Below are 18,216 nucleotides of genomic sequence, written 5' to 3' on the forward strand. Positions count from 1 at the left end.
ATGCACCTTGGCCGATATATGGCTGTCATTGGTGAGAAGGGAGTAAATGGGCATCTTCCATTGTTTTTAGATTTCTTGTCACCTGCACCCTAGACCATGTTGTTTCTTCCGTTGTGATCCAGGGTACAGTCTTCTGCTGGGAGGCCAGCTTCCAGCTCATTAGTGTGGTCCAGCACAAATGGCTGGCTGCACTGACTGAACAGCTCTGGTGAGGGGGTTTGCCCTTGGGCTCAACGGCTGTCAGAACTGCTGTTTAAATTCAATGTTTATGAATATCTTTGTTCACAAGTATTCAAAATAGGTCTGGGCCCTGTTGAAGAATAAAAATGTTTTTCAAAAAAAAATTAAGTTAAAATTATAAATCTTTGAATTTGTTGAACCTAGGGTGGCATTTGTACACCAGCTGCCAGATATTGGTCCAGTAGCAAGGAGGTCCAAGGCAGTTGAAGACCAGGGTGTGTTATGCAGGTACACTGTGTCCATGTGCACATGAGGACACAGATGCACAGACCTCAATGTCACCATACTGATCCCTCCATACATCTTTTCCTTAACGCCATACTCCTTCACCCTCCCTTACTTCCTTCTTTCCCAATTTCTTCCATTCTTTCTACTCCCTACCCCCAGCTCCTGTCTGCATGATCTCTCCAGGATTGATCCTGCCCACTGCCTGCTGATGATTGTGCTCTTCATGGCCATTCACCAGTTGCAAATCCACTGCAAATGTGCCCAGGTCCACTATCGGAAAAGCAGAGGAGGACCTTCAGCTTTTTGCCTAATTATGATATCTTGGGGCTCTACAGCTAGCTTGGAGAGTCCCAGCCTTCAATTCTCAGCTGATGGAGACTGAGTCATCTTGCGTGACCTAGAGCATCAGCATGTGCAATGATTCTGTTTCGTCTGCTCTTAAACTCAAGGGCCCTCTGTTTACCATGCACCACTTAAATTTGAGGAGATGACTACTCCAGTGCTCCTCTTAAACTCCAGGGGGCTGCATGTCCTGCTTCCCTCTTAAACTTGGGTGGCCTCTTTCTCTTGAGTTCCTCTTAAACACGTGATCGCTGCCTCCCATATTTTTTAAAACCCAATAGAAATATAAGTTTGTAAACCACATGAGTTGTCAAGTTTCCTCTGCCAATCCTTGAGAAGGCAGCTGGATCTTGTACTTTGTTGTGCAGATTCAAATCAGCTTTGCTGTCTTATGCCCATATCCTCTGATTCTGCTGGTATCCAGGGTATTTTTGTAGCCTGAGCATTCACACTCCACTGAGGCAAAGTATTCAAATTCTTTAAATGGCTATAAATTGAAGTAAATGATCTGAATAATTGAGTTTGATGTTTAATATATCCACTGCTAACAAGATTCAGAGTATCCTGGATTTCAAATTCATCCCCTTAATCACACTATCACCAAAAGTTGCTAACATTTTATTTTCATGGTGATGACTAAGTCAAGGTTTCTTTGAAAAGGCAGTGTAATTCTCACCTGGAATATGATACATTTATTTGTTTTTAAGTCTTCCAAGTAATGCATCTTAAATTGGTAAATTGATTTATTATTATCACATGTACTGAGGTACAGTAGAAAAACTTTGTTTTGCATGCCATCCATGCAGATTATTTCATCACATCCATACATCAAAGTAGTACAAGGGAAAAGCAATAACAGAATGTAGAATCAGTGTTACACAGAGTGCTGTGCAGGCAGACAATAAGGTGTAAGACAATGACGAGGTAGGTTATGAGGTCAAGAGTCCATCTTGTTGTACAAGAGATGCATTCAATAGTCATATAACAGTGGGATAGAAGATGTCCTTGAGCCTAGCGGTACTTACTTTCAGATTTTTGTACCTTCTCCCTGATGGGGAGGGGGGACAAGAGAGAATATTCAGAGTGGGAGGGGTCTTTGATTATGTTGACTGCTTTACTGAGGCACTGAGAAGTGTAGACAGAGTCTATGGAGGGGAGGCATCTTGTGCTGATTTGGAGACTTAGAGTAGCCATACTGTGCTCAACATGTTGCTGATTCATTTCTTTGAACTTCTTAAAATTCTGATTATTTATGAAGTGATGTATCGCATCATAGATCACTAGTGCTATGGTTGAAGAAACGGAGTATGTACTTGCTGTGAATCTTAATGTTTGAACCACTGCTTGGTAAAAGCTTACCTCTATTTTGGCTACTGCTATGACTAAGGTCTTAGATGAGCAACTGAAGATGAATCTGTACTCTTGAGAGTTTAGTAAAATGAGGTGATCTTGTTGAAACACAGAAGATCTTAAGGGGGCATGACATAGTGGTTGTTAAGGTGTTTCTACTAATGGGCAAACCTCAAACAAGGAGACATAGTTACAAGATAAACAGGGTGGGGTGGTCATTTGAACTGAGGTATGTAGGAATTTATTTTCTCAAATAGTGGTGCATCTTTGGAATTTTCTACCCAGAGAGTTGTGGAAGCTAGATCACTTGAGGTATTTAATGAGGAGGGAGAGATTTTTGAAAGATCAGGGAATTCATGGCAATGGGAACTGGAATTGAAGATGAAATGAGGCCTGGGTAGATCAGCCATGAAAGGTGAAGCAGGTGAGAGTGCCAGGTGGCCTTCTATTCTTGAGTAGAGAATTCTTCTGAGTGAAGAAACTGTTTCTTGTGTATGGCCAATCCCTTGTTTTCGACTGTGACCTCTAATTCTAGTCACACCAGCCAGGGAAACCCCCCACATCTATCCTGTCACTCCCCTTAAGAATTTTGAATGTTTCAATGAGATCGCCTAATCTTGAGAGTATAGGCTCCGTCAGCTTAATCTCTCCTCATATGACCAACTCTTCATTCTCAATCATTCTGGTGAACCTTTGTTGTAATTCCCTCTTTTTCAAGAATATCCTTCCTTTGGTAGAGAGATCAGACCTGTGCACAAATGTAGATGCATTCCCACTATGGCCCAATATATCTGGAGCAAAACACTAGTATTCTTGTATCCAAACAAGATGTTTTATTGATTGGCCAAAGTAGTCAACACAAATGCATTGAAATGTAGACCTGGTGCATACACAAAGGAGAATGGAATAGATGGTGGAAATGGAATTGCAGAATGTTAATGTACAATATAAACACTGCCAGGAATTATTTGGAGTGAAATACTTTCGGATTTTGGACACCTTGTAACTTTTTAGAGTCTTCAATCGGTAATTTGGGAAAGGGAAATGAGTCAATATTTCTCAGTTATGCACCATTCCAACAGATTTTTTTTTAAGTGCGCTGTTCTTTACAAAATTGTTTCAGAATTGGACAAAGCAGTCAGTGTGGTACAAGTGTGTTTTTGTATTTCAGGATCATTGCAATATAGTGTGTAACTGTAGTTGGCAAAAGAGCTAATGAATGTTGTTACTTTAGCCAGAGCATCTGATGGCTTCATCGGGTGTTTTAATTCTCTTTGCAATTTAGCCATAAGTGAATACTGTATCCAATTAATGGACAAAGTACAAAATACGATTTTCATTGGAGTTGCTTCATCTGACACCTGCATTCAACAACTACTTAAAATTACAAGGTTTTATCAAGTCTGAAAACTAACCATAAATTTTATTTCAATGTGCAAATAAAATTACTGGAATTGCACAATATTTTGTTGAAGTTCAGTTTAAAAACTTTTTGATTTTGAATGAACCATTATTAACTCAATGAAGTATATCACTAAATTTACCTTTGCATTTACAGGCATGTATGATTTCAACTATACTGAAACATTTGTACAATTTGTTTGAAATACAATGAACGTTATGGGATAAGTAGATCTAATTGAAATGCAGCCATAAATTTACTGGACTATTGAGACTAAGGTTATAGATGGGACAAAATGGTAATCATGATTTTGATTTTAACATCTGTATGTAATTGCCTATAATCTACATTTTCAGAACAACTTTTTGGAATCCAAACATTAGTTTTATGCCATGTTTGCAAGGAGGTCAAGTAACATTTGCTGGATAGTTGAATTTTAAAGCACACTCTTATGCTTCTAACGGATGGGAAAATTGAACAAAGTTTTGTTGTTGGTGAGGTTTTGTAATTTATAATTGATTATTTTACGAACTAATTTGGATTGCAAAGGAAAAATATGAATGATTCTAACATTAAAATGGAGTATTTGGTTATTTATTAAGATTTATGATTGTTAAAAAGAGCAGAATTATCTGAAAGCACCGAGAAGTAACATTTAAATTGGAGAATAATGGATGCATGTGCTAATATCAGTGGCATGTTGAATTTAACACAATTCTTAATGTTTATTATATTGAGTTAGTTGTTTGAATACTTAATATGCTCGATAGGTGAAGTACAAACATACCTCCTTAACCACGGATCTGAAGTATATGTTCTTGAACCTTGTTGATTCTGGGAATTGTCCAACCTTTGTAAAGGTAGTTCTGGTTCTAAAGAGTAATGCTTTGAAATCATTGTCTTGCCCATAATTTTAAAGTATTGCAAGTAACAATAATTCTCTGTGTAATTGAAATGTTTACTAATGATGGGATTTCTGGTTTTATCAGTGCAGGGATTGCTGTTGGTTTCTATGGTAATGGAGAAACTAGTGATGGAATCTTCAGGCTTGCCTATTCAATGAGACATGCAAACCGCACCATAACAGGAGTCGAGTACCTGGTAAGTCATAGTTTCCAGAGTTGAGTGAGTAAACAAAAAGATTTTTAAGAAAAGCCCACTGTTCCATTAACGCTGATCCTATGATCAAAATGTAGTTGTCTTGTATTCATTGTGTTTTTCCAGATTGTATTCCATTTCAAACCAATCAAGAGGTATATTGAGTTTGAATTATCCAGGTTCTTTAATTTAAGCAGCTGAAAGTATAGTTATATGACCAGCTAATATGAGAAACTTGTATTTATAACGATTCTTCTTATCCATTTGATTGGATCACGAGCTGTAAAAGTTTGTGTCCTGTTCCTTTTGTGAGGAAAATGGCACAAAAAGAAGAGGATTTACAGTACCAAGCCCATGCAAGTTCACGAGTGTGATTATTTTCAGCTCCAGTGCTACATTGTTGGAACAAAAAGTTGTATGCAGTGCAGTTGACACCAAAGATTCTGTATGAGATCCAGTTTTGAACATGGCAACTTTTGTATACTGTCTAGCTCTCTACATTAGGTAGTGTTATTAATGTTCACTGCATTCAAACAGGTTCAACATATTTTGTTAACTTTCTGTTTTCCTATGCAAGTAAAATATTATTGTTGGATAGGATACTAGACTCCTTTCTACTGAGTAAAATAGATGAAATTGAATTAGAAAGGAAAGTGGGGGATCTGAAGGATTAGAAGAAATTTAAGTCAGTAATACGGAGAAGAAATCTAAATCAGAAGGTATGAGAAAGAAGTAAAAGGGTGCATACAGCTCCATGGGTCACGGGTTGGTTCCTGTTTACATCTGAATTTTAATGCACTGTCAATGCTGTGAAGTTTCCCTTGTAGATCATTCAAAAAGGCAATAATAGCAAAATGTTACGGCTGACTATCCTCCAGTAAATTAATTCCCTTGGTCTTGGAATTTGCATAAATGAATTCTACATAGTCTTTCAGAAAGTGTTTGCACAGTGATGGAATTTTTTCGCTATTGCTATATTTTTCCATCTGTTTTGCCTCATCCACTTTCATGAAAAAGATTATATCATTATATCATTATTTTATTTTGTAGCTTGTGCTGTGGTCAGTTAACCTTAAATTGAGTATTCAGTTCCAAATTAACAACAAAATAAAAACTCCAATTATGTTTGACAAGTTTTCTTAGCACAAATCTTCATATTCAGTTGTCTGTGAGGGCAAGTCTGAAGCTAAGGGTTCCAATTCTTCTACCTCTCACTTCTATTTATCTGGCTATATTCCCTCTACACCTCTGTCTTGATTCGGTGTCTTCACCCGAAACATCAACCATCCTTTTGCCTCCACATATGCTGCTCAGCCCACTGAGTTCTTCCAGCGGTTTATTTTTTTGCTTCAAATTCCAGCATCTTCAATCCCTTGTCTCCAACTAAGTGGGACTTTCATATTTATTCAGTTGAGCAAATTGAATATAAAAAATATATTTGAGGGTGAGTCATGGAATGTTTTCTAGACAGATTCCTAGAATAGTGTGTGCCCCGCAGGTAAAAGTATTTTACAGCTGGTCTCATAATGAGGTTGCATTAATTAATAAGCTCCAGTAAAGGCTTCTGTGGGGGAAAATGATCATAATGTGATGAACTTTGCATTCGGTATGAGAGTAAAAATAAGTCAAAATCCAGAGTCTTAAATTGAGGAACCATGCATGTACATTACAATATTTGGTAAATTAGCTAAAGAAGGTTGGGATATTTTAAAAGGTATGATGGCAAATAAGCAGCAGTAGATAATACTCAATAAATACGCATTCCACTGAAAAATAAAAGCTCCATAGGAAAAAGATCCATTTGTGGATAATTAAAGTAGTTCAGTATAATATTAGATTAAAAGCAAAGGCTTTAAGTTGCAAACAATAGTAGTAAGCCTAAGACTGGAGGACTTTTAGCAATCAGCAAAGGATGATTAAAAATTGACAGAAGGAATAAACAGAATACAATAATAAATTAATGGAAATAACAAAATAAGAGCTATATAGTATCTAAAAAGAAAGTAGCAAAGTAAGGGTTTTTTTACTTGTCTTTTAGAAGTAGATTCAGGATAATTAAAAATGAGGAAGGATATGGCGGAGATGACAAAGAAATATTTTGTATGTGTCTCAATAGTAAAGACCTGAATGCATAATAAAAACAGTAAGTAACCAAGGGGGGAAAGAACTTAAAACAATATTACTGTAGAAAAAAGTACAAAGTAAACTAAAGGAACTGAAATCTCCTGGACCCTGATGGACTGTGTCCCAGAGTTCAAAGTGGTGGCTGTAGGGACACTTGATGCATTGTTGGCATCTTCTGATGTTCCCCAAATTCTGTAAAGATTCCAGTGGAATAGAAAGCAACAAATATGACATCTCTGTTCAAAAAGAAATAGTGTTTTGGGCTGGGATGGAGAACAGGACAAAGTGAACCATAGGCAAGTTAGCTGGACATCAGCAGTTCAGAAAGTGCTGGAATACATTTTTAAGGTAGTAAAAACAACATTAGGAATAAACATTAGGTAGAAGGAATAATTTTCAACAGATTTATTACAATTCTTTGAGGATATAATTAGCAGTGTGGAAGAATATGCCATCAGGGTATAGTGTATTTGGATTTCCAAAGCTGAAGACTGCACAAGGATTAATGGGGTTGAGTATATATAAAAGTCAGTTAATTGACCGAAAATAAAGCAGGGATGAGGCTTCTTTTCAAGTTAGTTGCAGTTGTTATATCACCCTGGGATCAGCAGTCTGTGCTGGGTCTGTATGATCTGCTTACACTTTTTCCTTTTAACTAAGTTGGTAATGTATCCAAGTTTTCTGCTGATTACAAAAATAGGAAGAAAAGTAATAATGACTAGGTCAGAAAAATGTCTTCAGAGAGGTCAAGAGATGTTATTGCATGTGGCCAAAAGATGGTAACTGGAGTATGATGAGTTCAATTGCTAGGTTATCCTCTTTGGTAGGAAAACAGATTATTTAGATTTTGTGATATTGTAAATGCTGATTCCGAGAACTCTCAAGATGCTTTCTTCCAAGGAACAGGAAGTTAGCTTGTTGATACAATGAGCAATTCAGATGACAAAAGATATGTTGGCTTTTATTGCAAGGGGGAAGTTTCTCTGGAACTGTACAGGGCTCTTCACAGTTCACAATATCAAGTTTTATATCAACCTCAAATTTAGAAATTATGGTTACACACCCAACTCTAGATCATTAATGTAGATTAAACAAAAATAATGGTCCCAATACTGACCTCTGGGCAGTCTTCACCCTAACTAGTGCTTTTGTTTTTATCATCCTCAGTACTTTTGTTATATATCAAGCACCTTATTTGTTTACTTTTCCTTTGCCCATCATGAGAATATAGCTCAAATGTATATGGACCATCTCTTCCTTAAAGGAATGTCATTGTTCTGCTACACTTTTCCCTGTCAACCTATAGTTCCAATTTATCTGGGCCAGATGCACTTGTGTCCCATTGAAATTGGCCTTCCTCCAATTAAATTTTTTTTTAGCTTGTTTTCTATAGTTCACCTAATCCCTGTTTCCTAAGTGCTCCCCTACCAAAGCATGACCCATCGCATTCCACAGAACATGATCCAGCAATGCCTCTTTCCTCATTGGATCAGAAACATACCACTTAGCAAATTATCCTGGGCTCCTTTGGACATTCTTCACTTTCGCTGTCCTTAACATCATTAATGGCACGGTAGCGTAGCGGTTAGCGCGGTGCTATTACAGCGCCAGCAATCGGGGTTCGATTCCCGTCACTGTCTGTAAGGAGCTTGTACGTTCTCCCGTGTCTGCGTGGGTTTCCTCCGGGTGCTCCAGTTTCCTCCCACATTGCAAAGACATATGGGTAGGTTAATTGGGTTTAAAATGGGCGGCGCGGACTAGTTGGGCTGGAAGGGCTTGTTACCATGCTGTAAATAAAATTAAAAAAAAATTTTTTTTAAATTTAAATTTAATTTAAAACATGTCATTTTATGTTGAGATAATGAAAAGTCCGCCTTTTTTAACTACTCTGTGGTTTTTACACTTATTTGTTCACCTTCCCCACCTGTGGGCTTGTCTCTGCCACTCATTGGTGACCTTTAGAATACAGTCAACAGTGTAATATTCTCTCTGTTTCTTAGCTCTAAGTAAACAGGTCTGTCTTTGACCCCTCCGTGATATTCTCTCTCCAGCATTATATTCTCTTTGATCAATACTGATACCACTCCTTTTCATCCTTCATTACCCTTTTGAGCCAACTTTGTTTTTGCTACCATATCATATTCCCATGCAGCTATCTATCCCTAAAGTGTACCAACCTTAATTACCATAGTTCCCATTCTGATATTTTGATCTTGTGATTCATGAAATAGATATACTTGATTCCTACCCACCTTTCAGATTGTTGTTGCTTGTCACAGGATATCATTACACATTTTCGGACATTGTGCAATATGTGAAATGAGTTGGTCATTTTGAATGATGGTTTTTAAGTTCCTCATTATTGTGGTTTTCTGTGCTAAAGTGCATGAACAGCACTTCTAAATGACGTCTCAAAGCTATTTGCTGCATTTGATTTATCAGTTCCAGATTTCAGGATAAGTGCATACTTTATGACTTTTAAAACCAAGGTTAACGTGGCACTAAATTACAGTGAGGAAATTCTATCTCGGAGACTTGAGCCCATTGGAATTTAACATTATTTCATTGTAATCAAATTTAAAGCTATATGATCCTGAAGTTTACTGAAATTTTTGTTCATTTTGTGGTATTTTTGGGTGTTACAGGCAAGGCCAGCATGTTTTGTCCACCCGTTTATTGCTCTCAACAAGGTGATAGTGAATCAGCTTTGAACTGCTACAGTCCTCCTTTTGAACGTACTGTGCATTTTTGGGTGGGGAGTTCCAAGATTTATAACCCACAACAAGATAATGTGTGATTTTTGGAGAGGAATCTGCAGATGGCGGTATTCCCATTTACCATATGGGGCAGGCACAGTAGTGTAGTGGTTAGCGTAACGCTGTTACAGCGCCAGCGACCCGGGTTCAATTCCGGCCGCTGTCTGTAAGGAGTTTGTATGTTCCCCCCGTGTCTGCGTGGGTTTCCTCCAGGTGCTCTGGTTTCCTCCCACATTCCAAAGACGTATGGGTTAGGAAATTGTGGGCATGCTATGTTGGCACCAGAAGCGTGGTGACACTTGTAGGCTGCCCCCAGAACACTTTACGCAAAAGGTGCATTTCACTGTGTGTTTCGATGCACGTGACTAATAAAGATATCTTTTCTTTATCTTACCTGCTGCCCTTTTCTTTATTAATTTCAAATATATACTTTATTCGTAATAACATATATAGGAAATGCACATCTTTCTGTACATTCATTGTACCAACAACTGTCAATCCTAGACTGTGGTCCTTCCCCACAGTCCTTGCAGTGGCTGCAGTGAGCTTCAATACATCCCTGAGCATGTACTCCTGCACCCTGGAATGTGCCAGTCATTTACCCACAACATATCTTTACACTGGAAGGCCAACAGGTCTTTCACAGAGTTGAACATTCAGCAGCATTTGATATTTGTCTCAGTACGCTTCCCTGAGAACAGCTTATAGATCAGAGTCATCTATTAGGTAGCTGTTACTTGGTCAATGTTGACATTGAATCCTTTTCCACATCTTGGCAAACACACACTCCATGAAGAGGTGGATGATTGCCTCATCTCCATTGCAGCCATCTGAGGGCAGCTTGCTGTGGAAGTGAGACTCCGACTATGCAGGAAGAATCTGATGGAGAAGCCCCTCTTACTGCTGGGTGAGCGAAGTCTTGGTGTTCATTTATGAACTCTGCTGAAGAGGGATTCTGCTGAATAACTTTGACAGTTTGCTTGTGAAATCATCCCACAGGATTCATTGTGCCCTTCTCCCACAGGGTCAGTAGGACATTCCGGGCTGACCACTGCCTGGTGGACTTGTGGTCAAAGGTATTTTTCTGCAGAAACTTTTCTACGAAGGACAGGTAGTGCAGTAAGATCCAACTCAATTGGACATTGTAAGGCAATGAGGCCAGGCCCATCCTTTGCATCACCAGGCACGGGTAGAACCTCCGCCCCTAGTGACTCTTGGTGTTAGCATACTTTGGTTCTATGTACAGCTTGATGCAGCCATGGACAAAGATGACCATCAGGATACTGGCAATGTTGGGTATGAGTCTAGAGTCTACAAGTCTAGAGACTTGTACATTATGACCCCCTCCATCCTGGATCTCCAGATAAAATGGAACATGGCTTGGGCGGCTGCCATGGTGCAGGAGTGGGGTAAGGGCCACAACCACGCCACATGCGACAGTAGTGATGGCATCTTCACCACCTCCAAACCAGATCCCCAGCACCTCCCAAGTTGTCTGACTTGATGGTAAAGGGAATAGAGGATCCCTTGAGCCAAATGTCAATGAATATGGCCTTGCTTGCTGCGATTGACTCTGGCTCTTGAGGCCAGTTCAAACTTGTTGCAGATGTTTTCAATCTGTGGACTGACCATGGGCCTGAGCTGAAGATGTCATTCCTATGAAGTGAGGCTTTGATCTGAGTGCCTGGTATCATCACTCCTGTGAGGCCCATGTCCTTCCTGATGGGTTTGGTAAAGAGCTCAATACAATACAACAAGACAGGAAGGTTCGCAGCCTTGCCTGACTCCAGATTTGATGGATAAGCTTTCCGTTTCTCACCTGTTAATTTAGACTGCGCTACTGATGTCTGTGTAGAGCAATTGTGTCCAATTCCTAATTCCATCCCCAAAGCCCATTTTGGAGAGCACGTAAGGCATCTTTATTAGTCACACTTACATTGAAACACAATGAAGTGCATCTTTTGCATAGTGTGTTCTGGGGGCAGCCCGCAAGTGTCGCCACGCTTCTGGCGCCAACATAGTGTGCCCACAACTTCCTAACGTGTACGTCTTTGGAATGTGAGGGAATACTGGAGGACTTGGAGGAAACCCACGCAGACATGGAGAGAACTGACAAACTCCTTGCAGACAGCAGCCGGAATTGAACCCGGGTGGCTGGTGCTGTAATAGTGTTACCCTAACTGCTACACTACAGTGTATGTGTGTGATATTCTGTCAAAGGCCTTCTCCTGATCCAAGCTGACCAGGCAAGTGTCCACCCACCATCCCACATGTAAGCAGTGATATCTCTGAGAAACGCAAGGCTGGCAGAGATTTTCCTGCAGGGTACTATGTTGGTTTGGTCTGGGTGGATCACCTGATTGGTAATGACTTTGTAATCCATATTCAGTGGTGATATGGGTCAACAATATCTGATGTCCGTCCTCTTCCCCCTTCTGCTTGTAGATGAGGGTGATGATGCTCTTCTTTGTGGATTTTGACATACTGCCAGTTCTGTACATTGTATGCAGCAGGTCTGGGATTATCTAGTCTCACAGAGCCAAATGCACCTCGGCTGGTAAGCTGTTGCTTTCATTAGTTTCGTTTGTCTCGAGGGAATAGATGCAACTTTTCAGCTTCTTCTCCAGGGTTAGTGGTTAGTCCATACTCATTGTCCGAGATAGAGGACTGGATGTTCCGGAGGCTGTGCTGTCTGTGGTCTTTCTGTCATACAGAGTGTGATGGAAGGATTTGCAGATCCTCAGTATCTGGCTGTGAGGATGTTAATGAGCCGTCCTTTTCATTAGGCTATGTCCTTAGTGCTGGAGGTCATGGGTTTGGCAGATATTGTTAATGTGACTTAGGGAGCAACTGTGATGCATTATGTAGATGGTACACATTACAGATGTGGTGTGCCCATGATGGACAAAGTAAATGTTTAGGTAGTGAAAGAGTCTGCAAAATTCTACTGTCTCTAGAAAAAAATTTAAACTCCATTTACGTTTGGACAGATTAAAATGGAAAATATTCTGAATTTATTCTGGTTCTTACCTGAAGAATACAAGTAAATTCATCAATGGGTGTAATGACCTAAGGTACACTGACAAAAAAACTCTTATGAGCTCTGTTGAAATAAGTCTTGGGAGAGAAGAAACAAAGAATGTTGTTTCTCCTAAACCTCTCACTTGAGAATGTTGGCTGGAAGGCCACGTTGAGGATTTTTATTCAAAATAACTGGTGAGTAAGAGCAATACATTGCATTTATATTCATGAGGAAATCCAGAGAGACATGTTATAAATTTAGATCTGGCAGAGATACCTTTGCTAGCTTGGACATTCTCTTAAGTGCTCTGAGTTTGGTCAATCCCTTAAGTGATCCAAGTATATTTTTATTGTAATTGAGTCTAGCTGCCCTATAATTCACTTATATAACAGCATAACCTGGGGATACCATTATGAATTTACTTCATCAGTCTCTTGTGGACCAAATTGTCAATAAATGAGGTGAAGCTCAGGACAAATTATCGAGTGGTTTTATTTTCACAGGACAGTGAGCACGTATAATGTTATTTTGTGTTTCATTTATTTACGTCAGTACAAAGTTAAGTAATACTGTAAAAGAAAATAATGTGATATGCAGCCCTATTTCATTGTTGCCTTGCTAGAAGCTGATTTTGTAATTTGTCTCCTTTATTCTATCCTTGTCTCAGTCCTTAGCTGTCTGTCTGAATGCAGCTGTGCCTTTAAGGCTTGATCCTGCATTTATGTCAAAACTAACTTCTCTCAGAAACTAAGTTGATTAGCTTGGGTTAGCAATGGACCTGTTAAACAGCACTGACAGACCAGCTGTTTGTGAATCATCATGGAATGTTAAATTATTTTTCATTCTTCCACTGGTTAAAACATCTCACAAAATTTTATCTTGTATTTACCAGCACTGTAGTTATTTTACTGTGATTAAGCTTTATTGCAAGCAGTTGAAGGTTATTGCAGTTGCATAAGGCTGTGGTTAGGAGCCATTTAGGGAACTGTATTTGGATCTAGGCACTGTACCTCGAAGTATACTGTATATTTATTGGCCATGGAAGTGATAAAGCACATACTAGAACTATACAAAGCTAAAAGGATTAAATTGTAAATTGCATAGGCTAGGCTTGTTTTCCTATGACTATATAAGATTAAGGGATGATCTGAGTGAGGTACTTAAGACGATTAAAGGATTTGATAATGCAGATAGAGAAATTATTTCCTCATAAGGGAGCCTCGAACCAGAATGTGTAATCTTAAAATTAAGGCTGGTCTGAAGGAATGCTGTCAGGAAGTACTTCCTAAAGCATATTGAGAATCTGGAATCCTTCAAATAATAATTGAGGCTAGTTCAGTTAAATGTTTGTAACAAGAGATGGGTAAGGGTTTTAATGTACAAAATTAGTACAGGTGAATAAACTTAAAGCCATGATGTAATTGAAGGTTGGCGCAGGCTCAAGGGAATAAATGGCCTCCTATCTCTGTTTGTAAATTTTTGGGAGATAAATAGTTTCTCCTTCACATTTCAAAAAAAGCCCTTTGCAGTAACAATAGTCTGATTTTCAGAACTCGATAGTCTCAAACTAGGATTTTTAAAAGGAATTGGGTCATTTCATGTTGGGCTGGTCAGTTTCAATCTCCAAGAAAATCAGAGCTAGCTGCAACTCATTCTTGTATGTCAAATTGAATCTGGGGTGCTTGTCCTGCAAAGTTTTTGTCCAGGGTCAGCATCTTTGCAGTAACTGGAGCTTCTCCCAAGTTTACTTGAATGTTTTATTTAATGTTTATAGTATTATGGAAATAATTATTTATTAACATTTAGAAACTTCACAGGTTTTGTGAAATGCTTCTGAAATGTATTTCTTTTTGAGCAGTATACCCACCAATGCATATTAACTGGCATCTGAACAATAGCATGCTGAATTATTTAGCATGCAGTCAATCTGAGACCTAATTCTTAAAATAAAGTGCAGGTCATATCCATGTTATGAATCCTATTCAGTAATAGAGGAAATGTGCAAATCTTACTATCGTGCTATCATAGAACTTGAAGGGAGATGCAGACAACTTGCAAGAGTTCTTATCATTTTTAACCTACATTTTTTTAAATGCAGGTTTCTGAGAGCTCTCGAGATCTGAATCGGACAGTAGAAGGAAGTCTTCGTACCTTGCAGGATTTGTTTGCAAAGGAACCACGATATCTAGAGAGTGTGCAGAAATTAAAGGATCTTCTTGGAAATCTCGGTAGACAGCTAACTAAAATTCCATTTTGGGAAAAGAGTGATGTCTCTTTGGAAGACCTGGCTGTTCTTATCGAGCTATATGATTATTACAGGTAGGTATCCATAAAACTTAATTTTTCAGTGAAAAATATTTGTTTTGGGGAGTTAAAAACAATTTAATTTTATTAGTGTCGAGCAGTCCCGTGGTCAGGCTGTAATGAGTGGATGCAACATCATGCGCTCAGTCTTAAAAAAATATTTATAGTTTCATCACTGTGGCATTTATTTTCCCATTATTTGCATCAAAGGTCTACCTTCATTTCAATTTTTGCTTTGAGACTAGAATGTCAGTGGTCAGTCGTTTTGAAAATTTTGGGCATGTCATTCATAAAGTGCATTCATCAGCTTGACAAAGAGCTCCCTATCAATCTTGCAATCAGAAATCTATTTGTAGGATAGGAACTTTAAAGCAGGGAAATCTGAGAAGTGTTAAGTAATTTATGCTGATTCTGTACTTTTTGAAAGTTTCAGCATTATTATCCTTGACTACTTTAAATTTCTGTCAGTTTTTATGGAACCTATTTCAGGTTGTTTTATGATCACTTGTGTTTTTGTGTTATTCATTTTCTTTCTGCTGGTTCATTATTTTCTTAATTTGTCCCTCATTATTCCCATGGATCCTTGGCTAGTAAGGACACCATACCATTCAGAAATGTTTTTCTCCATAACTGCTACCAGTGTAGCTCAGTGCAAGCTGACAGCAGCCATATTTCGGACTGAGCAGGGCTATTGTGCCAATTATTTGTCGTCTTAATGATCCTATCAGTAAAAGTTGTTCCGTTTGAATGCAAGTGGCCACTTGTCTGCAGTATTATCAAACCATCTACCTATAAACTTGTACCTCTTCTTGAGAAATTAAGAACATCAATTTTAACCAGTTGCTTTGAATATGTATTCTGGTATCTATAAAAGTGTTTGGCAAGTGCTAATATCATTCCAGAAACTCTAAGTTCCGGCATATGATCTCAATAACATAAGAGTATAAATTTAATCAAATCTGGTGATTCTCCAGTATTTGCTTGCACTTAAAACTAGCTGTGTAATTGGTAGTGCATTCGGTCCTGCATCTTTAAATAGTCTTTTTTTTCCTGTAGTGATTTGTGTGTTTTATTAGAACTTCAGTAATGTATTTTTTTTTTCAGACCCACAGAATCTTAAAATATTTCTTTAATGGAGGCTATTCTCACCTCAACAGTTAGCGTACCTTATATATTTTTATTATTTGACAAGTGAATTTATATAATGATTGTTAACGTTTTTCTGAGCCCAAAGTAATTTGTGAAGCATCACAGGATGCACTCCTAAAATGGGCTTTTTACATTGACCCAATAGCTCATTATAACATCAGATGGTTAAAATGACTTAACTGCTATTAGTGATTTGCTTTGCGTATCTTTCCCCTGCTGAGTGGCTCATGATGCATATCATGTGTTATACCATTTTCCATCCTCCTTCACTTCCTTTTTCCTTTCTTAATCTCCATGTGGATTCTATTTTGAAATAATCAGAACCATTCCTTTATTTCAATTTGTTTTGGCTTCACTATGTTTGCATTGGGTAGCTTATTTTCTGTTTTATATATATATTTTTAAATGCTCTTGATGTAGCTGCATTGAGTTACAGATTTTAATCGTTTGCTAAAGGAAGCAATGAGGATCTTAAACTAAATTTCTACAATAATTCTAATCCTAAAACACAATAGAATCTGTAGCCATTTTTTATCTAAAAAATATTAACTAATATTTCTGATTTGTCTGTGATTCTGATTCTGCCCTGATCATATTTCCTGTTTGGCAGCATGTAAAGTACTGTGGAGCTGAACTATTTTCCTTGCCATTTCCTACGCTATTCGAAAGGGCCCCTCTCATTGTAACCCCTCAGATGTGCATTCTTGTACTTTGATAGAATCCTTTAAAAATACTGTCACCCATTCTCTCTTCTCCCACAATCATTCATAATTTTTCATCTGTGGCTGTTTCTGTCACTTAAATGTATTCTTATTCTGCTCACCTGTAATATTCTTTCCCAGTTTAAGAAAAATTCATGCAGGAGTGAGGTTAGATACACTACGTGCAAAGAACTGTAGAACTTGGAACTCCCTTCCAAAAACAGCAGTTGAAGCTTCGGCAATTGTTTATTCTAAATTGGAGAACAGTACATCTTTATCTCATTTGCCTAATATCTTCAACGAACAAGGTTGGTTTGGTCGTCAGTCAGCCATGATCTTAATGAATGATGAAACAGGCTCAAGAGTCTCAATAGTTTATTTCTTTTTCTATCTTCCTGAGTCCCAGCAACATTCATGCAATTAACTTCTTAATCTGTTCAGCACATAGTATATGAGGTAATCAGGATTACTTTATTACAAATGTAAAATTGAACAATTATTTGAAAGTAAGAGGCGGAATGCATTTCTTTAACATTTTTACTTGTGCGTTTGTGACTTAATTGTTTTTGTTTATTCTTTCTTTGATGATTTAAATAGTCACAACATTTAATACCAAGGAATTCTAAATATCCCAGAATATCATGCAACAAAATTTAAATACGATTTGACTATATTAATCCAGCCAATGTTACAACAACTCTGAACAGTGTAGCAAGGAATGTAGCACTGTTCATGTAGGAGGCTCTAAGGATATAAGAAATGGGAACAGAAGTAAACTACCTGGCCCTCCAGTTGGCCCAGCATTAAATAAGATCATGGCTAATCTTTAACTCACTGCTGTTTTCCTGCTGCATCCTCATATTCTTTGATTCCTTTCATATTCAACTCTATTGGTTTCAGTTCTAAATGAAATCAATGACTGGGTCTCTTCACTGCTCCAGGGTAGAGAATTCCAATGATCCCCTGTTTGAATGAAGAATTTTTTTTTTCATTTCTAGATGGTATGCTGCTTACTTTGATGCTTTGACTCCTAATTCTAGGCTCTACAACCAAGGAAAACATTTTTCCTGCATCTGCCTTGTAGAGCCTTTCTAAGAATTTTATAGTTCAATGAAGTAGCCTGTCTTCTAAACTTTGAAAGATATAGACCAAGATAGTTCAATCTCTTACTGGATGGCAGACCAGTCATTCTAGTAGCCAGCATGGTTACCTCCAATGCAATGTTATCTGCCTTATACATGAGGAAATCAAGATTCTACTTAATACTACAGGTGTGGTTTCACAAATGCCCTGTATAATTGCAGTCAGATATCTTTACTCTTGAACTCGTATCTTATAGCAATGAAGGCCAACATACCATTTGCCTTTCTAACTCATTGCTACATTTGCAGATCAGCCTTCAGTGACTTATGAACAAGGGCATCCCAGGTCTCTTTGAATGTCAAGTCCTCCCAATCTCTTATTTTTAAAAAAGAACAGCAGTGTCTCTAATCTCTTTTT

General features: G+C 38.1%; 1 protein-coding gene across 7 annotated transcripts in view; it reads left to right on the top strand.

Annotated features, from left to right (window-relative positions):
• The window catches only part of LOC127573460 (protein tweety homolog 3-like), a 139,156-nt gene that overhangs the window by 66,687 nt on the left and 54,253 nt on the right, over positions 1-18,216 (top strand). For all 7 annotated transcript variants that reach the window (XM_052021704.1, XM_052021700.1, XM_052021702.1 and 4 more), the window contains exons 3-4: positions 4,552-4,663; positions 14,661-14,881. In XM_052021704.1, the coding sequence (XP_051877664.1) occupies positions 4,552-4,663; positions 14,661-14,881 (333 nt within the window). The remainder of the gene's footprint in view (positions 1-4,551; positions 4,664-14,660; positions 14,882-18,216) is intronic.

Source organism: Pristis pectinata, chromosome 8, assembly GCF_009764475.1.
Source record: "Pristis pectinata isolate sPriPec2 chromosome 8, sPriPec2.1.pri, whole genome shotgun sequence".
Taxonomy (NCBI): domain Eukaryota; kingdom Metazoa; phylum Chordata; class Chondrichthyes; order Rhinopristiformes; family Pristidae; genus Pristis; species Pristis pectinata.